The sequence below is a fragment of the Nothobranchius furzeri genome, chromosome 7 (genome assembly GCF_043380555.1).
Source record: "Nothobranchius furzeri strain GRZ-AD chromosome 7, NfurGRZ-RIMD1, whole genome shotgun sequence".
Classification (NCBI taxonomy): Eukaryota; Metazoa; Chordata; class Actinopteri; order Cyprinodontiformes; family Nothobranchiidae; genus Nothobranchius; species Nothobranchius furzeri.
The window spans coordinates 23,723,498-23,747,516 of record NC_091747.1 but is presented as its reverse complement, the minus strand read 5'-3'; the positions used below and the strand labels follow the sequence as shown (position 1 = coordinate 23,747,516).

At 55.8% G+C, this 24,019-nt stretch overlaps 1 protein-coding gene across 1 annotated transcript; it reads left to right on the top strand.

Annotated features, from left to right (window-relative positions):
• The first annotated feature begins 16,095 nt into the window (after positions 1–16,095).
• c7h2orf88 (chromosome 7 C2orf88 homolog) lies at positions 16,096–17,690 on the top strand. The gene is made up of 2 exons (XM_015941867.3): positions 16,096–16,479; positions 16,979–17,690. Exon 2 carries the CDS (start codon positions 17,196–17,198, stop codon positions 17,469–17,471), a length of 276 nt encoding a protein of 91 aa, XP_015797353.3. The 5' UTR covers positions 16,096–16,479; positions 16,979–17,195; the 3' UTR covers positions 17,472–17,690.
• Positions 17,691–24,019: the final 6,329 nt, after the last annotated feature.

The following is a 24,019-nucleotide window of genomic DNA, read 5'->3' as shown; positions in this document are numbered from 1 at the left end:
TCGCCTGCCCTGATGTCGGCTCGTCTGTCGGCTCGTCTGATGCCCTGATGTCGGCTCGTCTGTAGGCTCGTCGCCTGCCCTCATGTCGGCTCGTCTGATGTCGGCTCGTCGCCTGCCCTGATGTCGGCTCGTCTGATGTCGGCTCGTCGCCTTCCCTGATGTCGGCTCGTCTGATGTCGGCTCGTCGCCTGCCCTGATGTCGGCTCGTCTGTCGGCTCGTCGCCTGCCTTGATGTCTGCTCGTTTGATGTCGGCTCGTTGCCTGCCTTGATGTCAGCTCGTCTGATGTCGGCTCGTCGCCTGCCCTGATGTCGGCTCGTCTGATGTCGGTTCGTCGCCTGCCCTGATGTCGGCTCGTCTGATGTCGGCTCGTCGCCTGCCCTGATGTCGGCTCGTCTGATGTCGGCTCGTCTGATGCCCTGATGTCGGCTCGTCTGATGTCGGCTCGTCTGATGCCTGCCCTGATGTCGGCTCGTCTGATGTCGGCTCGTCTGATGCCCTGGTGTCGGCTCGTCTGGTGCCCTGATGTCGACTCGTCTATCGGCTCGTCTGGTGCCCTGATGTCGACTCGTCTGTCGGCTCGTCTGATGCCCTGATGTCGGCTCGTCTGTCGGCTCGTCTGATTCCCTGATGTTGGCTCGTCTGTCGGCTCGTCTGATGCCCTGATGTCGGCTCGTCTGTCGGCTCGTCTGATGCCCTGATGTCGGCTCGTCTGATGCCCTGATGTCGGCTCGTCTGATGCCCTGATGTCGGCTCGTCTGATGCGGGCTCGTCTGATGCCCTGATGTAGGCTCGTCTGATGCCGGCTCGTCTGATGCCCTGATGTCGGCTCGTCTGATGCCGGCTCGTCTGATGCCCTGATGTAGGCTCGTCTGATGCCCTGATGTAGGCTCATCTGATGCCCTGATGTCGGCTCGTCTGTCGGCTCGTCGGATGCCTTGATGTCGGCTCGTCTGTCGGCTCGTCGGATGCCCTGATGTCGGCTCGTCTGTCGGCTTGTCGCCTGCCCTGATATCGGCTCGTCTGATGTCGGCTCGTAGCTTGCCCTGATGTCGGCTCGTCTGATGTCGGCTCGTCGCCGGCCCTGATGTCGGCTCGTCTGATGTCGGCTCGTCTGATGCCTGCCCTGATGTCGGCTCGTCTGATGTCGGCTCGTCTGAAGCCTGCCCTGATGTCGGCTCGTCTGATGTCGGCTCGTCTGATGCCCTGATGTCGGCTCGTCTGATGTCGGCTCGTCTGATGTCGGCTCGTCTGATGCCCTGATGTCGGCTCGTCTGATGTCGGCTCGTCTGATGACCTGATGTCGGCTCGTCTGATGTCGGCTCGTCTGATGACCTGATGTCGGCTCGTCTGATGTCGGCTCGTCTGATGCCCTGATGTCGGCTCGTCTGATGTCGGCTCGTCGCCTGCCCTGATGTCGGCTCGTCTGATGTCAGCTCGTCGCCTGCCCTGATGTCGGCTCGTCTGATGTCGGCTCGTCACCTGCCCTGATGTCGGCTCGTTGCCTGCCCTGATGTCGGCTCGTCTGATGTCGGCTCGTCTGATGTCCTGATGTCGGCTCGTCTGATGCCCTGATGTCGGCTCGTCTGATGTCGGCTCGTCTGATGCCCTGATGTCGGCTCGTCTGATGTCGGCTTGTTGCCTGCCCTGATGTCGGCTTGTCTGATGTCAGCTCGTCGCCTGCCCTGATGTCCGCTCGTCTGATGTCGGCTCGTCTGATGCCCTGATGTCGGCTCGTCTGATGGCGGCTCGTCTGATGGCCTGATGTTGGCTCGTCTGATGTCGGCTCGTCTGATGCCCTGATGTCGGCTCGTCTGATGCCCTGATGTCGGCTCGTCTGATGTCGGCTTGTTGCCTGCCCTGATGTCGGCTCGTCTGATGTCAGCTCGTCGCCTGCCCTGATGGCCGCTCGTCTGATGTCGGCTCGTCTGATGTCGGCTCGTCTGATGCCCTGATGTCGGCTCGTCTGATGGCGGCTCGTCTGATGGCCTGATGTTGGCTCGTCTGATGTCGGCTCGTCTGATGCCCTGATGTCGGCTCGTCTGATGCCCTGATGTCGGCTCGTCTGATGCCCGGATGTCGGCTCGTCTGATGCCCTGATGTCGGCTCGTCTGATGTCGGCTCGTCTGATGCCCTGATGTCGGCTCGTCTGATGTCGGCTCGTCTGATGCCCTGATGTCGGCTCGTCTGATGTCGGCTCGTCTGATGTCGGCTCGTCTGATGCCCTGATGTCTGCTCGTCTGATGTCGGCTCATCTGTCGTCGGCTCGTCTGATGTCGGCTCGTCTGTCGGCTCGTCTGATGCCCTGATGTCGGCTCGTCTGTCCGCTCGTCTGATGTCGGCTCGTCTGTCGGCTCGTCTGATGGCCTGATGTCGGCTCGTCTGTCGGCTTGTCTGATGTCGGCTCGTCAGTCGGCTCGTCTGATGCCCTGATGTCGGCTCGTCTGATGCCCTGATATCGGTTCGTCTGATGTTGGCTCGTCTGATGCCCTGATGTCGGCTCGTCTGATGTCGGCTCGTCTTATGCCCTGATGTCGGCTCGTCTGATGTCGGCTCGTCTGATGCCCTGATGTCTGCTCGTCTGATGCCGGCTCGTCTGATGCCCTGATGTTGGCTCGTCTGTCGGCTCATCGCCTGCCTTGATGTCGGCTCATCGCCTTCCCTGATGTCGGCTCGTCTGATGTCGGCTCGTCGCCTGCCCTGATGTCGGCTCGTCTGATGTCGGCTCGTCGCCTGCCCTGATGTTGGCTCGACTGATGTCGGCTCGTCGCCTGCCCTGATGTCGCCTCGTCTGATTTCGGCTCGTCTGATGTCGGCTCGTCTGATGCCCTGATGTCGGCTCGTCTGATGTCTGCTCGTCTGATGCCTGCCCTGATGTCGGCTCGTCTGATGCCCTGATGTCTGCTCGTCTGATGTCGGCTCGTCTGATGCCTGCCCTGATGTAGGCTCGTCTGATGTCGGCTCGTCTGATGCCCTGATGTCGGCTCGTCTGATGACCTGATGTCGGCTCGTCTGATGTCGGCTCGTCTGATGCCTGCCCTGATGTCGGCTCATCTGATGTTGGCTCGTCTGATGCCCTGATGTCGGCTCGTCTGATGTCGGCTCGTCTGATGCCCTGATGTCGGCTCGTCTGATGCCCTGATGTCGGCTCGTCTGATGACCTGATGTCGGCTCGTCTGATGTCGGCTCGTCTGATGCCTGCCCTGATGTCGGCTCATCTGATGTCGGCTCGTCTGATGCCCTGATGTCGGCTCGTCGCCTGCCCTGATGTCGGCTCGTCTGATGCCCTGATGTCGGCTCGTCTGATGTCGGCTCGTCTGTTGGCTCGTCTGATGTCGGCTCGTCTGATGCCCTGATGTCGGCTCGTCTGTCGGCTCGTCTGATGCCCTGATGTCGGCTCGTCTGTCGGCTCGTCTGATGCCCTTATGTCGGCTCGTCTGTCGGCTCGTCTGATGCCCTGATGTCGGCTCGTCTGTCGGCTCGTCTGATGCCCTGATGTCGGCTCGTCTGTCGGCTCGTCTGATGCCCTGATGTCGGCTCGTCTGATGTCGGCTCGTCTGATGCCGGCTCGTCTGATGCCCTGATGTCGGCTCGTCTGATGTCGGCTCGTCTGATGCCCTGATGTCGGTTCGTCTGATGCCGGCTCGTCTGATGCCCTGATGCTGGCTCGTCTGATGCCCTGATGTCGGCTCGTCTGATGCCCTGATGTCGGCTCGTCTGTCGGCTCGTCGGATGCCCTGATGTCGGCTCGTCTGTCGGCTCGTCGGATGCCCTGATGTCGGCTCGTCTGTCGGCTCGTCGCCTGCCCTGATGTCGGCTCGTCTGATGTCGGCTCGTAGCCTGCCCTGATTTCGGCTCGTCTGATGTCGGCTCGTCGCCTGCCCTGATGTCGGCTCGTCTGATGCCCTGATGTCGGCTCGTCTGATGCCTGCCCTGATGTCGGCTCGTCTGATGTCGGCTCGTCTGATGCCTGCCCTGAGTTCGGCTCGTCTGATGTCGGCTCGTCTGATGCCCTGATGTCGGCTCGTCTGATGTCGGCTCGTCTGATGCCCTGATGTCGGCTCGTCTGATGTCGGCTCGTCTGATGCCCTGATGTCGGCTCATCTGATGTCGGCTCGTCTGATGCCCTGATGTCGGCTCGTCTGATGTCGGCTCGTCGCCTGCCCTGATGTCGGCTCGTCTGATGTTGGCTTGTCACCTGCCCTGATGTCGGCTCGTCGCCTGCCCTGATGTCGGCTCGTTCTGATGCCCTGATGTCGGCTCGTCTTATGCCCTGATGTCGGCTCGTCTAATGTCGGCTCGTCTGATGCCCTGATGTCGGCTCGTCTGATGTCGGCTCGTCTGATGCCCTGATGTCGGCTCGTCTGATGTCGGCTCGTTTGATGCCCTGATGTTGGCTCGTCTGATGCCCTGATGTCGGCTCGTCTGTCGGCTCGTCTGATGCCCTGATGTCGGCTCGTCTGTCGGCTCGTCTGATGCTCTGATGTCGGCTCGTCTGTCGGCTCGTCTGATGCCCTGATGTCGGCTCGTCTGATGCCCTGATGTCGGCTCGTCTGATGTCGGCTCGTCTGATGCCCTGATGTCGGCTCGTCTGATGTCGGCTCGTCTGATGCCCTGATGTCGGCTCGTCTGATGTCGGCTCGTCTGATGTCGGCTCTTCTGATGCCCTGATGTAGGCTCGTCTGATGCCGGCTCGTCCGATGCCCTGATGTCGGCTCGTCTGATGCCGGCTCGTCTGATGCCCTGATGTAGGCTCGTCTGATGCCCTGATGTAGGCTCGTCTGATGCCCTGATGTCGGCTCGTCTGTCGGCTCGTCGGATGCCCTGATGTCGGCTCGTCTGTCGGCTCGTCGGATGCCCTGATGTCGGCTCGTCTGTCGGCTCGTCGCCTGCCCTGATGTCGGCTTGTCTGATGTCGGCTCGTAGCCTGCCCTGATTTCGGCTCGTCTGATGTCGGCTCGTCGCCTGCCCTGATGTCGGCTCGTCTAATGTCGGCTCGTCTGATGTCGGCTCGTCTGATGCCTGCCCTGATGTCGGCTCGTCTGATGTCGGCTCGTCTGAAGCCTGCCCTGATGTCGGCTCGTCTGATGTCGGCTCGTCTGATGCCCTGATGTCAGCTCGTCTGATGTCGGCTCGTCTGATGCCCTGATGTCGGCTCGTCTGATGCCCTGATGTCGGCTCGTCTGATGTCGGCTCGTCTGATGCCCTGATGTCGGCTCGTCTGATGTCGGCTCGTCGCCTGCCCTGATGTCGGCTCGTCTGATGTCAGCTCGTCGCCTGCCCTGATGTCGGCTCGTCTGATGTCGGCTCGTCACCTGCCCTGATGTCGGCTCGTCGCCTGCCCTGATGTCGGCTCGTCTGATGTCGGCTCGTCTGATGCCCTGATGTCGGCTCGTCTGATGGCGGCTCGTCTGATGCCCTGATGTCGGCTCGTCTGATGTTGGCTCGTCTGATGCCCTGATGTCGGCTCGTCTGATGTCGGCTCGTTGCCTGCCCTGATGTCGGCTCGTCTGATGTCAGCTCGTCGCCTGCCCTGATGTCGGCTCGTCTGATGTCGGCTCGTCTGATGTCGGCTCGTCTGATGCCCTGATGTCGGCTCGTCTGATGGCGGCTCGTCTGATGCCCTGATGTCGGCTCGTCTGAAGTCGGCTCGTCTGATGCCCTGATGTCGGCTCGTCTGATGCCCTGATGTCGGCTCGTCTGATGCCCTGATGTCGGCTCGTCTGATGTCGGCTCGTCTGATGCCCTGATGTCGGCTCGTCTGATGTCGGCTCCTCTGATGCCCTGATGTCGGCTCGTCTGATGTCGGCTCGTCTGATGCCCTGATGTCGGCTCGTCTGATGCCCTGATGTCGGCTCGTCTGATGTCCGCTCGTCTGATGCCCTGATGTCGGCTCGTCTGATGCCCTGATGTCGGCTCGTCTGATGTCGGCTCGTATGATGCCCTGATGTCGGCTCGTCTGATGTCGGCTCGTCTGTCGTCGGCTCGTCTGATATCGGCTCGTCTGTCGGCTCGTCTGATGTCGGCTCGTCTGTCGGCTCGACTGATGCCCTGATGTCGGCTCGTCTGTCCGCTCGTCTGATGTCGGCTCGTCTGTCGGCTCGTCTGATGCCCTGATGTCGGCTCGTCTGTCGGCTTGTCTGATGTCGGCTCGTCAGTCGGCTCGTCTGATGCCCTGATGTCGGCTCGTCTGATGCCCTGATATCGGCTCGTCTGATGTTGGCTCGTCTGATGCCCTGATGTCGGCTCGTCTGATGTCGGCTCATCTGATGCCCTGATGTCGGCTCGTCTGATGTCGGCTCGTCTGATGCCCTGATGTCTGCTCGTCTGATGCCGGCTCGTCTGATGCCCTGATGTTGGCTCGTCTGTTGGCTCGTCTGTCGGCTCGTCGCCTGCCTTGATGTCGGCTCATCGCCTGCCCTGATGTCGGCTCGTCTGATGTCGGCTCGTCGCCTGCCCTGATGTCAGCTCGTCTGATGTCGGCTCGTCGCCTGCCCTGATGTCGGCTCGACTGATGTCGGCTCGTCTGATGTCGGCTCGTCTGATGTCGGCTCGTCTGATGCCCTGATGTCGGCTGGTCTGATGTCGGCTCGTCTGATGCCCTGATGTCGGCTCGTCTGATGTCTGCTCGTCTGATGCCTGCCCTGATGTCGGCTCGTCTGATGCCCTGATGTCTGCTCGTCTGATGTCGGCACGTCTGATGCCTGCCCTGATGTCGGCTCGTCTGATGTCGGCTCGTCTGATGCCCTGATGTCGGCTCGTCTGATGCCCTGATGTCGGCTCGTCTGATGACCTGATGTCGGCTCGTCTGATGTCGGCTCGTCTGATGCCTGCCCTGATGTCGGCTCATCTGATGTCGGCTCGTCTGATGCCCTGATGTCGGCTCGTCGCCTGCCCTGATGTCGGCTCGTCTGATGCCCTGATGTCGGCTCGTCTGATGTCGGCTCGTCTGATGTCGGCTCGTCTGATGCCCTGATGTCGGCTCGTCTGTCGGCTCGTCTGATGCCCTTATGTCAGCTCGTCTGTCGGCTCGTCTGATGCCCTGATGTCGGCTCGTCTGTCGGCTCGTCTGATGCCCTGATGTTGGCTCGTCTGTCGGCTCGTCTGATGCCCTGATGTCGGCTCGTCTGTCGGCTCGTCTGATGCCCTGATGTCGGCTCGTCTGTCGGCTCGTCTGATGCCCTGATGTCGGCTCGTCTGATGTCGGCTCGTCTGATGCCCTGATGTCGGCTCGTCTGATGTCTGCTCGTCTGATGCCGGCTCGTCTGATGCCCTGATGTCGGCTCGTCTGATGTCGGCTCGTCTGATGTCGGCTCGTCTGATGCCCTGATGTCGGCTCGTCTGATGTCGGCTCGTCTGATGCCCTGATGTCGGCTCGTCTGATGTCGGCTCGTCTGATGCCCTGATGTCGGCTCGTCTGATGCCCTGATGTCGGCTCGTCTGATGACCTGATGTCGGCTCGTCTGATGTCGGCTCGTCTGATGCCTGCCCTGATGTCGGCTCATCTGATGTCGGCTCGTCTGATGCCCTGATGTCGGCTCGTCGCCTGCCCTGATGTCGGCTCGTCTGATGCCCTGATGTCGGCTCGTCTGATGTCGGCTCGTCTGTTGGCTCGTCTGATGTCGGCTCGTCTGATGCCCTGATGTCGGCTCGTCTGTCGGCTCGTCTGATGCCCTGATGTCGGCTCGTCTGTCGGCTCGTCTGATGCCCTTATGTCGGCTCGTCTGTCGGCTCGTCTGATGCCCTGATGTCGGCTCGTCTGTCGGCTCGTCTGATGCCCTGATGTCGGCTCGTCTGTCGGCTCGTCTGATGCCCTGATGTCGGCTCGTCTGATGTCGGCTCGTCTGATGCCGGCTCGTCTGATGCCCTGATGTCGGCTCGTCTGATGTCGGCTCGTCTGATGCCCTGATGTCGGTTCGTCTGATGCCGGCTCGTCTGATGCCCTGATGCTGGCTCGTCTGATGCCCTGATGTCGGCTCGTCTGATGCCCTGATGTCGGCTCGTCTGTCGGCTCGTCGGATGCCCTGATGTCGGCTCGTCTGTCGGCTCGTCGGATGCCCTGATGTCGGCTCGTCTGTCGGCTCGTCGCCTGCCCTGATGTCGGCTCGTCTGATGTCGGCTCGTAGCCTGCCCTGATTTCGGCTCGTCTGATGTCGGCTCGTCGCCTGCCCTGATGTCGGCTCGTCTGATGCCCTGATGTCGGCTCGTCTGATGCCTGCCCTGATGTCGGCTCGTCTGATGTCGGCTCGTCTGATGCCTGCCCTGAGTTCGGCTCGTCTGATGTCGGCTCGTCTGATGCCCTGATGTCGGCTCGTCTGATGTCGGCTCGTCTGATGCCCTGATGTCGGCTCGTCTGATGTCGGCTCGTCTGATGCCCTGATGTCGGCTCATCTGATGTCGGCTCGTCTGATGCCCTGATGTCGGCTCGTCTGATGTCGGCTCGTCGCCTGCCCTGATGTCGGCTCGTCTGATGTTGGCTTGTCACCTGCCCTGATGTCGGCTCGTCGCCTGCCCTGATGTCGGCTCGTTCTGATGCCCTGATGTCGGCTCGTCTTATGCCCTGATGTCGGCTCGTCTAATGTCGGCTCGTCTGATGCCCTGATGTCGGCTCGTCTGATGTCGGCTCGTCTGATGCCCTGATGTCGGCTCGTCTGATGTCGGCTCGTTTGATGCCCTGATGTTGGCTCGTCTGATGCCCTGATGTCGGCTCGTCTGTCGGCTCGTCTGATGCCCTGATGTCGGCTCGTCTGTCGGCTCGTCTGATGCTCTGATGTCGGCTCGTCTGTCGGCTCGTCTGATGCCCTGATGTCGGCTCGTCTGATGCCCTGATGTCGGCTCGTCTGATGTCGGCTCGTCTGATGCCCTGATGTCGGCTCGTCTGATGTCGGCTCGTCTGATGCCCTGATGTCGGCTCGTCTGATGTCGGCTCGTCTGATGTCGGCTCTTCTGATGCCCTGATGTAGGCTCGTCTGATGCCGGCTCGTCCGATGCCCTGATGTCGGCTCGTCTGATGCCGGCTCGTCTGATGCCCTGATGTAGGCTCGTCTGATGCCCTGATGTAGGCTCGTCTGATGCCCTGATGTCGGCTCGTCTGTCGGCTCGTCGGATGCCCTGATGTCGGCTCGTCTGTCGGCTCGTCGGATGCCCTGATGTCGGCTCGTCTGTCGGCTCGTCGCCTGCCCTGATGTCGGCTTGTCTGATGTCGGCTCGTAGCCTGCCCTGATTTCGGCTCGTCTGATGTCGGCTCGTCGCCTGCCCTGATGTCGGCTCGTCTAATGTCGGCTCGTCTGATGTCGGCTCGTCTGATGCCTGCCCTGATGTCGGCTCGTCTGATGTCGGCTCGTCTGAAGCCTGCCCTGATGTCGGCTCGTCTGATGTCGGCTCGTCTGATGCCCTGATGTCAGCTCGTCTGATGTCGGCTCGTCTGATGCCCTGATGTCGGCTCGTCTGATGCCCTGATGTCGGCTCGTCTGATGTCGGCTCGTCTGATGCCCTGATGTCGGCTCGTCTGATGTCGGCTCGTCGCCTGCCCTGATGTCGGCTCGTCTGATGTCAGCTCGTCGCCTGCCCTGATGTCGGCTCGTCTGATGTCGGCTCGTCACCTGCCCTGATGTCGGCTCGTCGCCTGCCCTGATGTCGGCTCGTCTGATGTCGGCTCGTCTGATGCCCTGATGTCGGCTCGTCTGATGGCGGCTCGTCTGATGCCCTGATGTCGGCTCGTCTGATGTTGGCTCGTCTGATGCCCTGATGTCGGCTCGTCTGATGTCGGCTCGTTGCCTGCCCTGATGTCGGCTCGTCTGATGTCAGCTCGTCGCCTGCCCTGATGTCGGCTCGTCTGATGTCGGCTCGTCTGATGTCGGCTCGTCTGATGCCCTGATGTCGGCTCGTCTGATGGCGGCTCGTCTGATGCCCTGATGTCGGCTCGTCTGAAGTCGGCTCGTCTGATGCCCTGATGTCGGCTCGTCTGATGCCCTGATGTCGGCTCGTCTGATGCCCTGATGTCGGCTCGTCTGATGTCGGCTCGTCTGATGCCCTGATGTCGGCTCGTCTGATGTCGGCTCCTCTGATGCCCTGATGTCGGCTCGTCTGATGTCGGCTCGTCTGATGCCCTGATGTCGGCTCGTCTGATGCCCTGATGTCGGCTCGTCTGATGTCCGCTCGTCTGATGCCCTGATGTCGGCTCGTCTGATGCCCTGATGTCGGCTCGTCTGATGTCGGCTCGTATGATGCCCTGATGTCGGCTCGTCTGATGTCGGCTCGTCTGTCGTCGGCTCGTCTGATATCGGCTCGTCTGTCGGCTCGTCTGATGTCGGCTCGTCTGTCGGCTCGACTGATGCCCTGATGTCGGCTCGTCTGTCCGCTCGTCTGATGTCGGCTCGTCTGTCGGCTCGTCTGATGCCCTGATGTCGGCTCGTCTGTCGGCTTGTCTGATGTCGGCTCGTCAGTCGGCTCGTCTGATGCCCTGATGTCGGCTCGTCTGATGCCCTGATATCGGCTCGTCTGATGTTGGCTCGTCTGATGCCCTGATGTCGGCTCGTCTGATGTCGGCTCATCTGATGCCCTGATGTCGGCTCGTCTGATGTCGGCTCGTCTGATGCCCTGATGTCTGCTCGTCTGATGCCGGCTCGTCTGATGCCCTGATGTTGGCTCGTCTGTTGGCTCGTCTGTCGGCTCGTCGCCTGCCTTGATGTCGGCTCATCGCCTGCCCTGATGTCGGCTCGTCTGATGTCGGCTCGTCGCCTGCCCTGATGTCAGCTCGTCTGATGTCGGCTCGTCGCCTGCCCTGATGTCGGCTCGACTGATGTCGGCTCGTCTGATGTCGGCTCGTCTGATGTCGGCTCGTCTGATGCCCTGATGTCGGCTGGTCTGATGTCGGCTCGTCTGATGCCCTGATGTCGGCTCGTCTGATGTCTGCTCGTCTGATGCCTGCCCTGATGTCGGCTCGTCTGATGCCCTGATGTCTGCTCGTCTGATGTCGGCACGTCTGATGCCTGCCCTGATGTCGGCTCGTCTGATGTCGGCTCGTCTGATGCCCTGATGTCGGCTCGTCTGATGCCCTGATGTCGGCTCGTCTGATGACCTGATGTCGGCTCGTCTGATGTCGGCTCGTCTGATGCCTGCCCTGATGTCGGCTCATCTGATGTCGGCTCGTCTGATGCCCTGATGTCGGCTCGTCGCCTGCCCTGATGTCGGCTCGTCTGATGCCCTGATGTCGGCTCGTCTGATGTCGGCTCGTCTGATGTCGGCTCGTCTGATGCCCTGATGTCGGCTCGTCTGTCGGCTCGTCTGATGCCCTTATGTCAGCTCGTCTGTCGGCTCGTCTGATGCCCTGATGTCGGCTCGTCTGTCGGCTCGTCTGATGCCCTGATGTTGGCTCGTCTGTCGGCTCGTCTGATGCCCTGATGTCGGCTCGTCTGTCGGCTCGTCTGATGCCCTGATGTCGGCTCGTCTGTCGGCTCGTCTGATGCCCTGATGTCGGCTCGTCTGATGTCGGCTCGTCTGATGCCCTGATGTCGGCTCGTCTGATGTCTGCTCGTCTGATGCCGGCTCGTCTGATGCCCTGATGTCGGCTCGTCTGATGTCGGCTCGTCTGATGTCGGCTCGTCTGATGCCCTGATGTCGGCTCGTCTGATGCCGGCTCGTCTGAGGCCCTGATGCCGGCTCGTCTGATGCCCTGATGTCGGCTCGTCTGATGCCCTGATGTCGGCTCGTCTGTCGGCTCGTCGGATGCCCTGATGTCGGCTCGTCTGTCGGCTCGTCGCCTGCCCTGATGTCGGCTCGTCTGATGTCGGCTCGTCGCCTGCCCTGATTTCGGCTCGTCTGATGTCGGCTCGTCGCCTGCCCTGATGTCGGCTCGTCTGATGTCGGCTCGTCTGATGCCCTGATGTCGGCTCGTCTGATGCCTGCCCTGATGTCGGCTCGTCTGATGTCGGCTCGTCTGATGCCTGCCCTGAGTTCGGCTCGTCTGATGTCGGCTCGTCTGATGCCCTGATGTCGGCTCGTCTGATGTCGGCTCGTCTGATGCCCTGATGTCGGCTCGTCTGATGTCGGCTCGTCTGATGCCCTGATGTCGGCTCATCTGATGTCGGCTCGTCTGATGCCCTGATGTCGGCTCGTCTGATGTCGGCTCGTCGCCTGCCCTGATGTCGGCTCGTCTGATGTTGGCTTGTCACCTGCCCTGATGTCGGCTCGTCGCCTGCCCTGATGTCGGCTCGTCGCCTGCCCTGATGTCGGCTCGTCGCCTGCCCTGATGTCGGCTCGTCTGATGCCCTGATGTTGGCTCGTCTTATGCCCTGATGTCGGCTCGTCTAATGTCGGCTCGTCTGATGCCCTGATGTCGGCTCATCTGATGTCGGCTCGTCTGATGCCCTGATGTCGGCTCGTCTAATGTCGGCTCGTCTGATGCCCTGATGTCGGCTCATCTGATGTCGGCTCGTCTGATGCCCTGATGTCGGCTCGTCTGATGCCCTGATGTCGGCTCGTCTGATGTCGGCTCGTCTGTCGGCTCGTCTGATGTCGGCTCGTCTGATGCCCTGATGTCGGCTCGTCTGTCGGCTCGTCTGATGCCCTGATGTCGGCTCGTCTGTCTGCTCGTCTGATGCCCTTATGTCAGCTCGTCTGTCGGCTCGTCTGATGCCCTGATGTCGGCTCGTCTGTCGGCTCGTCTGATGCCCTGATGTCGGCTCGTCTGTCGGCTCGTCTGATGCCCTGATGTCGGCTCGTCTGTCGGCTCGTCTGATGCCCTGATGTCGGCTCGTCTGATGTCGGCTCGTCTGATGCCCTGATGTCGGCTCGTCTGATGTCGGCTCGTCTGATGCCCTGATGTCGGCTCGTCTGATGTTGGCTCGTCTGATGTCGGCTCGTCTGATGTCGGCTCGTCTGATGCCCTGATGTCGGCTCCTCTGATGCTCTGATGTCGGCTCGTCTGATGCCCTGTTGTCGGCTCGTCTGATGCCCTGATGTCGGCTCATCTGATGTCGGCTCGTCTGATGCCTTGATGTTGGCTCGTCTGATGTTGGCTCGTCTGATGTCACCTGCCCTGATGTCGGCTCGTCTGATGCCTGCCCTGATGTCGGCTCGTCTGATGCCCTGTTGTCGGCTCGTCTGATGCCCTGATGTCGGCTCATCTGATGTCGGCTCGTCTGATGCCTTGATGTTGGCTCGTCTGATGTTGGCTCGTCTGATGTCACCTGCCCTGATGTCGGCTCGTCTGATGCCTGCCCTGATGTCGGCTCGTCTGAGGCCTTGATGTCGGCTCGTCTGAGGCCTGCCCTGAAGTCGGCTCGTCTGATGCCTGCCCTGATGTCGGCTCGTCTGATGCCTGCCCGTCTGATGCCGGCTCGTCTGATGCCTGCCCGTCTGATGCCTGCCCGTCTGATGCCTGTCCGTCTGATGCCGGCTCGTCTGATGCCGGCTCGTCTGATGCCTGCCCGTCTGATGCCTGCCCGTCTGATGCCTGCCCGTCTGATGCCAGCCCGTCTGATGCCTGCCTGTCTGATGCCTGCCTGTCTGATGCCGGCTCGTCTGATGCCGGCTCGTCTGATGCCGGCCCGTCTGATGCCGGCCCGTCTGATGCCGGCCCGTCTGATGCCGGCCCATCTGATGTCGGCTCGTCTGATGCCTCCCCTGATGTCGGCTCGTCTGATGCCTGCCCTGATGTCGGCTCGTCTGATGCCTGCCCTGATGTCGGCTCGTCTGATGCCTGCCCTGATGTCGGCTCGTCTGATGCCTGCCCTGATGTCGGCTAGTCTGATGCCTCCCCTGATGTCGGCTCGTCTGATGACGTCGCCTCTGGTCTGACGTCTCCCCCATCTCCAGTTCCAGTGGTGATTCTGAGGGTCGCTCCGGTCCAGCCTGCGGGGACTTTGTCACCGGTCCAGCCTGTGTCCCCGGCCCAGCCTGCGGGGCTCCTCTGCCGCAGGCGCCGGCCTCCAAGGGACCGTCCTCGCCTCCTCATCTGCCCCAGGCGCCGGCCCCCTAGGGTTCGTCCTCGTCTCCTCATCTGCCGCAGGGGCAGGCCTCCTGACTCTGCTGATCCCTGCCGCCTCTCCTGTGGTCCCTCGGTTCCTCTGGGCCCTCCCTCCGGGTCCCCCTCCTCCCGCCCTGCTCCTGATTCCTGTGGGCGTCTGGGATCCGCCCTTTGGGGGGGGGGGGGGGGGGGGGGAGCATTGTCATGGTCTGCGTCAGCCCCCTTCCTTTATGTGCCTCCTGGTGTCCTCCATCCCTCTCTAGAGTCCCTCTTGTGTCCCTTTGTTCCCCAGCTCCTCTTGTGCTCCACTCCAGGTTCTCCCCTTGTGCTCTCTTAGCGCCCTCATGTGTCCTTGTCTGCATCCCTGTTATGTGTCTTATGTTGTAGCCCTTTGGCGCCCTCTTGTGTCTTTTTTCTGTGTGTCAATTTAGTGTCTGATGTTATCTTTTTCACTATTTCCTCCCAGGTCAGCTCCAGCCTCGTTGTCCCCAGCTCAGTGTGTGTATGTACTATGTCCTCCTCCAGCTAGTTTGTGTGAGTCCTTCCCTCTGTCTTTAGGAAATTGTTGTTTAGTTTTGTGTTAAGGTATTTGCCATCCTCTGTTTCTTTTTTCCCCATTGAGTTGATTAGTGTCACCTGCCTTCCCTCCAGCAGCTCACCCCACACACCTGCTTCCTGTTTCCCTGATTGCTCCTCCCAGTGTATTTAAGCCCTGTCTGTCTCTGTGTTCTTGTCGGTCCATTAATGTTTGTTTGTTGTTCTTGTCAGGCTTGTTCCTGTTCCTAGCATCTAGCGTTCCAGTGTCTCTAGTCCTCTAGTGTTTTTATTTCTCAGTTAAGATTATTGGATTTTTGGGTTTTGGCTCCCTGCCTTTGTACTACTCCTAAATAAAGGATTTATTTTCATCATCTACCTCCTGCCTGGTTCATCTGGTTTTCTGCATTTTGTGTCCTAAACATCCTTTCACCACATCAAATCCTGACAGTTTATGAATGTGGAAGACACCCAGCATCCTGTGATGGGACTAATAACATCAAGAGATAATAAATAAGGTAATTTTTAAGTAAATTTAACCCTTTTCACGTGACCAGGACACTGTGATCAATGTTTGGCAAGGGAAATTATCTTTTTTTTTTGTTGCCATTTTTGGGGTGTTTATGATGATACAGTAGACAGTATGAGTACAATAACATCAACAGATAATACATAAAACCCTTATTTGGACAATTTTAGCCTCCATGAAAATCTGAGCGATTCAATCACTTTTTGGCAAGTAAAATGCCATTTTAGTTGTCTACAATTAAATCATCAATAAAGAATTTAAAGATATTTTGAGGCGTTTCTTATAGGTAAACAGGAGGGTGTAGTCTATTTGACAAGTGACAATCTTAATTTTATGTGCTGAAGTGCTTTTATCTTGTTACTTTTAAATAGAGCAAAGTAATGTATAGATAGTAACCTACACAGTGTCATTAAAGCCAAAGCTTGATCAGTTTAAATACTATTTTTCAAGTAAAAATGTGCCCCAAACTAGTTAACTGTGGCTCCATGTCAAGTGGACTAAAGAGAGGAAGGGGGGATAAATCAAATCGCTGGAGAAATGTTTATTTCCATTTATACAACGTTTATATTCAATACAGGGCGCCATTTTACATTGTTTATTTATTTTTTAGTATCAAGGCTGTAACATAAAGAAAGCCAGTTCTTACCACAAACAATATTTCAATCGCAAATATTGCAAAAAGGATTAATATATCCTCATTGTGAACGTTTAAGACAAATAGCAACACTTAAAACAACTTCCGAACTGGAAAAACTAATATCCGTGATAAACATCTGTTTAAGTACCGGAAGAGGTTACCTCTGCTTTCTGAATGTCCATATTGCTAGATATGCTGAGTTTTAGGGCGAAATCCCGGGGAATTTCGTCTAGAAATGCAATTGCCCTAACCGTGCGCGATCCCGCGGCTGATCATTTTTTGGCAGCGAGTCGATTTATGGCACAACACCGGCAAGTGGCGCTGTTGCTCCGTGCTGGATCAGAGCCGCGGCTCGGTGCGCACGTGCGCAGCGCACGGACTCTCCAGCTCTGCAGCTCGGCGGTAATCAGCGTGGAGGGTCCGGTCCAGACCAGCGTCCCTCATCCCCGCGGAGCTCCACTTGCTGCTGACCTCCACAGAGGCAACAGGAAACCGACAGACTCCATCACCCCTGGGTGTTTTTAATCCATCATCTCAGATTTTCTGACATCTGGCAGGAGTGGAGCGCGTCATCTTTAAAAACAGAACCAGCCCAGAGCGGCGGCAACTTGGTGGATCATTTTGTTTTCTGTGTACTGTGCTGAGAGTGTTGAGGGTTGCTCTGGAGAACCGGGACATCTGATGATTGTTTACCTGAACGACCATGTGACCGGATCTTTTGGAAATGGGGAAGAATCGGAGCGTTTTGCTTCAGTCTGTTAAAAGTCCAGCTTTCCTGACTCGTGTCTGCAGAGCAGACGCTCCACACTGCGTAGGTGATGCTCTTACACTAAATAACACCTTTTTACATCAGCAGGCAGATGTTTGGGTCTGCACCTCCTTATGCCTTACTCCCAGACAGACTCCCCTCCTTCGTGCATAAATCTTTCATGGCCTACATGTTGAGGACTCTAGCAGGATGCTCTGAATGAAGCACATGTTTTCTGTGGCCTGCAGTCCAAGAAAAGGAGCTGTCACAGTGAATCAGGCAGCAGAGGCTGGGTTAGTAGAACAGATGGGATACAGGCTGGGTCCAGTCCAGCTCCAGACAGACGTCTCTGTGTCACGGCTCACAGAATGGGAGGGATTGAGTCATAAAACAGTCTGGGGTAGTGGATGGGGGAGGAGAGCTTTAAAATGACCCCAGCAGAGGTGAAGCAAGCAGGACCAGCCCTTGACCTCAACCCCGGGTTACAAAAATTCATCCATGTGGAGTTTTTTTATTCTTGATCTAGAAAAATATCTGAAATCTTTACTTTTTCTTTCTGCAGATGAGGAAATGATGAGCTCTTGTGAACAAAGACAGAAGAATTCATCAGGATGTACCTCCTGAAGCACCATCTTCATGTGATAAGCTCTCTGATCGTCACTTTTCACACAGACATGGATAAAAGTGGATGACAGCAACTTTAAAGTCAAAAGGAGGCAGGAAGTGGCTTATTGGACGCCGATGACTCTGAAGTGAATCAATGATTCATCCATCAGAGGATGGGGTGTGTCAAATCCAAGAGAAGCGAGGGTGCTTCCCAACATACAAACTCCACGGAGAAGGTGGACGGAAAAAGGAAAAAGATGAGGGTCGAGAAGGCCTACTTGGTGGGCTCCGAGCCAGGCTCGGTGGAGAGCTCCCCTCAGGTCAACCCGGTTCTCCTGGAGTACGCCCAGAAGCTGTCGGAGGAGATCGTGGCCCGGGCCGTGCAGCAGTGGGTGGAGGTGGACAGCCGCTACAGCGACATCCCCTACATTGAGTGTGATGTGCCATGACGGGAGGCGGGATATCAGGCGGTCCATGGAACAAATGAAAGAATTAATCATTCATGCTTCTATCTGGTATCAGAACCAGCCGTCTGTAATTCAGTTTTGACCTACTTTTGAATTGGATTATGCTTGGATTGAGCCTAAACCCCTCCTTCACACTGACCAAAGAGCTCTGATCCCACCTACTCAGAGTTGGAGATGGTCTTTCTCAGTCCGTATCTGTCCTCCAACAGAGATCTAATCAGATATCTGCTGTGGAACTCTATCCCACCACTGTTGTCCAGGGGTCAGGAAGTTATTAATGGATCTGATCATTTGGAGAACTTAAACTCTTACTGATTATCACCATGTCAGAAACACACCATCTGTGAGACTCCTCCTGGAGAAACGATGGGCCACCTCTGCTTGTTTCACTGCCATTAGCTCGCCTTAATCACTGCCTCCCATCCACCAGGTTCAGGATTTCTTGTGTACAATTTAAGGCCCTGTCCACACGTAGCTGGGGATCTGCCAAAACGTAGGTATTTTTCTACGTTTTGGCCTGTCATCCACACGAAAACGGAGTTTTTTCACAGGAAAATTGATCTCGTTAAAAACTCCGGCCAAAGTGAAGATCTGCGTTTTCTCCGTTTTGGGTGTCTGCGTGTGGACAGACAAAACCGGAGTTTTAAGGTCCGCAACGTCACTTTCCGCGACAAAAAATTGCTGACATCACATGTGCGACCTGTGTTTACACTAGCCGACAGCATGGATGCCCTCAGAGCTGCGCTCGCTTTATCAATTGTCCAAGCGCTTTCTGCTCGTTTGTTTTTGCAAGCGGAATTACTGCTCCTGGCGGAAGACCACAGATGAAGGGCGAGGTTAAGAACGGGGGAAGTACTGCCGCCTACAGGTCTGGCATGTCCTTAACACCGTATTTATCCGGGTACGTGTGGACAGTTTAGTTTTTTAAAATGAGGTGGTGTGGATGCAAGTTTTTGGAGGGGCGGATATTCGTTTAAAAAAAATGGCTACGTGTGGACTAGGCCTAAATTGATGCATTTCCTGGCTGTGGTCTGCAAATAAGGAGCAACTTGGGAACTTTTAGAAAAATTGTCTCTTTGTGTATGAAAGCGATGGCACAGGTATGATTCAACTGCTCATTTCTTTAATTTCCTTCCCAGCAGCCAGACTTTCTAAAGGTCTTTCTGAGATTTTCTTCAGGCTTTAGCTGCTTTTCAACTTGGGTTTGAATTCCAACTCATGGATCATTCAAAAGGCTCCATAACTCAAGGGATTCGAGCTGGAATTTGTGTGGACACAACTTTGCCCGAACAAAAACTTCAAAGAGGTTCCAGTTCTGATTTTGGAAACAGTTTCATCCGCTGTTGTGTGTTCATTAAGGCCAGAATCCACAGGAGACAATTCCAAACAAACAGGAAGGAAGGTCTGGCTGCTGGGAAGCAAACCTGCACGAGATGAGGACTGAATCAGTGCTTCTTGTTATCTGTGGTTAAGATCAGCTGTTGCACCAATCAAGCCTGGGCTTTGGGATGATGTCAGATTGGGCATTATTAACCCTGTCTAGATTATCCAAATTCTAATCAAACTGCCAGTTTAGCTGCCATAAGGTCAAATAAAATGACCCAAAACAACAGTAAGTTTCTGCTAAAAAGCCATAACAAGGATGCATTGTGTCACCACTTGCCTTTCTCTAAACACCCTTAAGACTCAGCGACAGCCACGACCACGTGCACGTCACATTTTAGGTTATGTAGGGTGGTCGGTGAGAGATGCAGCTGCAGATGTTAAAGAGAAGCAAATCTGAAAAATTCACCAGGTTGAAGGCATTGAGAGGTCTGCTAGGGGAAAAAAACTCAACATAAAGTTGAAGTTTGTTCTCTGCATTTGACCCATCCCCTGGGGGAATGGCTCAGGAGCCATTTGGTGGTTTAACCTTCCAATCCAACCCCTTCATGCAGAGTGTCAAGCAGGGAGGCATTAAGTCCCTTTTTTTCTAAGTATTTGGTATGACCTGACTGGGATTTGAATCCAGATCTCCCAGACCCAGGGAGGACACTCTAGATCACTGAGCATTCCCATCGAATAACTCTTTCAATCCTTCACAATAAGAGTCTCAAACTTTCACATGTACCTCAAAACATCTGATGCTCATGAAGTGGTTTATTAATACTATTTTGGATAAAACAATTTTTTTAAGCATCAGATGTTCTGAGAGAATAGTATGTTTGAGACTCTTATTGTGAAGGACTGAAGGAAGTTCTTTTATTTCTGCTGGAGAAAAAACAAAATAATTCACTGCATAGTCAATAAAATACTGAGTAAAAACACACCCAGAAGCCTGAATTACAATAGGGAGGCTTAAGGGACGCACGTCTACTTCTGGTCTACTGCCTATCAGAGGATGAAAGTTATTTTATAATCCCATTTGATGTTCCATGGATTTAAAATATGGTGTCTGTGAATTTTAAAGACACATTTAGATGCCAAGAAAGCTCGTATATTCAACAGGCGAAAATAATTATTTTAGGTATTTTGAGGACAACAAATGCAAACCGGACAAAGAGAAGAAGTAAAATGGTTGTGAGTTTAGCGAGCTTCACATCTTTCCAGGATGACATTGGGAGCTTTAAAGTAGCACTAAACTGTTTCCAGCTTCTCCATCCTACTGGCTGAAAGTGGAATTACAGCTGTCGTAAATAACCCTGCAGCAGCCTGCCGTCGATGGCTTTAACAGCGAGCTAACACAAACATGAGCCAATTCTTACTAAATAAGCCACAAAGTAAAAAGATCCACACTGTTTGACAAAATGTAGTACTTACAAATCCTGTAGCAAAAAAGCTAGGTCACCATCAGTCTGTGATTTCATAGCTTCCTCAAATGTGTAGGCTGTGCCGATTTTTACTCCAGATTTAGCTCTTTGCTTCACCTCCAAAGACATTACTCTCTGACTTTTACTTCCATTCTCCACCATGATGCCAACAAAAAAAGCAAACTTAATTTTTCTTCTTCTTATGTTTTCTATTGACAGTTGGTGAACTGGAAAAGCTAACAGCTAGCCTTTTATTAGCTACCGGCACAGAAAACGGCTAACAGTCCTTAAGCAGGTAAAGAGTGATCCCTAGGACACCTACCCGCTCCACAAAACTGTTAAGTGCTGCTTCTGGTCAGCAGGAGGCAGCAGAGCGGTGTCTCATGTGAAATTGGTTAATTTCTACCAACACGCTGAACCCTGAACATGTAGTGAGGAGCAGCTATGATGGGGGAGAAGAGATTCTGGGGTCACGTCATATAGGCGAGATCGGATATTTAGTTGTTTTAATTATGAATATTTACAACCTAATAAATCTCTAATTATGTGACAGACATTATCAAAACACACCTAATTATTTTTCATTTAAACTGAAGTACAAACAACGACATATAAATATTGGACAATGGGTTTCCACAGCCTCCAATAACAGGTTTTTGAGGCTAAATGGGAGGTGGCCACCACCGCCATTTTGACCGTGTCACAGGTTCCGTCAAGCTCAGACAATTCCACAAAAGGGAAGAGAGGAGGAGCTGAGGGTGGGGCTGTAAGGCTGGGATCAACTGACGACACCCAGTCAAACTAGCTACAAACTAACCTGAAGCTAACCCAAAGCTAATGCGGAGGTGGGAGCTAAGCTAACAGAGGTAGCAACCTGGCTACAACCGGAGTTAACTGTGCACAACACCAGAGCTTCTGAGTCAGAGATACGCCGGGCTGACCGCTGGGTAAAACCGGGTGGAACACAGAGGTCTCAGAGACCTCCACAAGCCGGCAGCTGCACAGCAGACAAGGGCCGCTGTGATCTGAGATGCGCAGAGCTGCCGCTGGGGAGAACCGGGTGGAAAGGTTTCCATCCCAGAGCTCCACAAGCCGGCAGCCCGCGCAGCAGACAGAAGCCGCGATCAGACAGAGATGCGCCGAGCTGCAGGGAGGCGAGAACCGGGTGGAAAACATCGGTCTCCCGAGAGCTCCACAAGCCGATAGTGGGAACCCAGCTCCACCAACATGTTATATTTACACCCATTTTCTAAAGTGCAGCATTATGTTAAATGCACTGGGTATTACCCTATTACATTTAAATTTCATGGTTAAAAAGTACTTGTTAACATCTAAGCTCAGCTCGGCAGTGACCTAAAATACATAAATATAATTTTACTTACCGAAAAAATGAAGTGGAGACTCCTTGGACGCTCCATTGGTGCAATTAATGCCACAACAAGTCATTTTGTCCAACAATTGCACAAAAAATATCCAAAACAGAATACACAAACACAGAGACTCAAAAAACTAGTTTACTTGTCCGGGTATTGGACCGCCAAGGCTCCCGCCTTGGTCTGCCACCCGATTCGCATTGCACCGGACCCTTCATGTTCCTCCTGCGGGTGGTGGGTCCACAGTTGGACGAGCCCATGTATCCGGTTCGGGCTGGGCCCGGCCGGGCCCCATGGGCGAAAGCCCGGCCACCAGGCGCTCGCTCACGGGCCCCAACCCCAGGCCTGGCTCCAGGGTGGGACCCCGGTAACCCTCCGGGCCGGGTACTCCGACTCTTCGTTTTAACCGCCATGAAAGATCCTTCGAACCGTTCTTTGTCTCACCCTTCACCTAAGACCAATTTGTCATGGGAGACCCTACCAGGGGCACTAAGTGCCCCATACAACATAGCTCCTAGGATCATTAGGGCACTCAAACTCCTCCACCACGATAAGGTGACGGTTCAAGGAGGAGAACACCCGAGTGAAGAGTGAACACTTGGACACCCGAGTGAAGAGAGGGGCGGAGCTGTCAACTGATCACCACCTGGTGGTGAGTTGGATCAGATGGCAAGGGAACATGCCGCGTAGACCTGGCAGACCCAAACGCATAGTGAGGGTCTGCTGGGAACGCCTGGCAGAAGAACCTGTCAAGACGGTCTTCAACTCCCACCTCCGGCAGAGCTTTGACCACGTCCCGAGAGCAGTGGGGGACATTGAGTCCGAGTGGGCCTTGTTCCACTCTGCGATTGTCGAGGCGGCTGTTGCTAGCTGTGGTCGTAAGGTGGCCGGTGCCAGTCGTGGTGGCAACCCCCGTACCCGCTGGTGGACACCAGAGGTTCGGGGAGCCGTCAAGCTGAAGAAGGAGGCCTACAGGGCGTGGCTGGTCAGTGGGTCTCCGGAGGCAGCAGACAGGTACCGGATAGCCAAGCGGGGTGCAGCAGTGGCAGTTGCCGAGGCAAAATCTCGGGCGTGGGAGGAGTTTGGTGAGGCCATGGAGAAAGACTATCGATCGGCTCCAAAGAGGTTCTGGCAAACTGTCCGGCGCCTCAGGAGAGGAAGGCAGCAACTCGCTCACACTGTTTACAGTGGGGATGGGGAGCTGCTGACGTCAAATGAGGCTATAGTTGGACGGTGGAAGGAATACTTTGAGGAGCTCCTCAATCCCACCAATGCGCATTCCGAGGAGGAACCAGAGCTGGGAGGCCTGGGGATGGACTGTCCGATCTCGGGGGCAGAAGTTGCTGAGGTAGTCAAACAACTACACAGCGGCGGAGCCCCGGGGGCGGATGAGGTTCGTCCTGGGTATCTCAAGGCTATGGATGTTGTAGGGCTGTCATGGTTGACACGTCTCTACAACATTGCGTGGTCATCGGGGGCAGTTCCTAGGGAGTGGCAGACCGGGGTGGTGGTCCCCATCTTTAAGAAGGGTGACCTGAGGGTGTGTTCCAACTATAGGGGGATCACACTCCTCAGCCTCCCTGGAAAGGTCTACTCCAAGGTACTGGAGAGGAGGGTCCGATCGATAGTTGAATCTCAGATAGAGGAGGAGCAATGTGGTTTTCGTCCTGGCCGTGGAACTGTGGACCAGCTCTATACCCTTGCAAGGGTGATGGAGGGGGCATGGGAGTTTGCCCAACCAATCCACATGTGCTTTGTGGATTTGGAGAAGGCTTATGACCGTGTCCCCAGGGGCACCCTGTGGGGGACGCTCCAGGAGTATGGGGTGGGTGGCTTTCTGTTAAGGGCCATTCAGTCCCTTTACCAGAGGAGCGTGAGTTTGGTCCGCATAGCCGGTAGTAAGTCGGACCTGTTCCCAGTGAGGGTTGGACTCCGCCAGGGCTGCCCTTTGTCACCGGTTCTGTTCATCACTTTTATGGACAGAATTTCTAGACGCAGCCGTGGTGTGGAGTGTGTCGAGTTTGGTGGCAGGAGAATCTCGTCTCTGCTTTTTGCGGATGATTTGGTCCTCCTAGCTTCATCTAGCTCTGACCTTCAGCTCTTGCTGGGTAGGTTTGCGGCCGAATGTGAAGCGGCTGGGATGAGGATCAGCACCTCCAAATCTGAGACCATGGTTCTCGACCGGAAAAGGGTGGCTTGCCACCTCCGGGTCGGGGGAGAGGTCCTACCTCAAGTGGAGGAGTTTAAGTATCTCGGGGTCTTGTTCACGAGTGAAGGTAGGAGGGATCGGGAGATCGACAGGCGGATTGGTTCGGCGTCTGCAGTGATGCGGACGCTGAGCCGATCTGTCGTGGGGAAGAGGGAGCTG

Excerpts from the sequence above, each read along its gene's own strand:
- c7h2orf88 (XM_015941867.3), top strand. The coding sequence starts at position 17,196 with ATGGGGTGTGTCAAATCCAAGAGAAGCGAGGGTGCTTCCCAACATACA.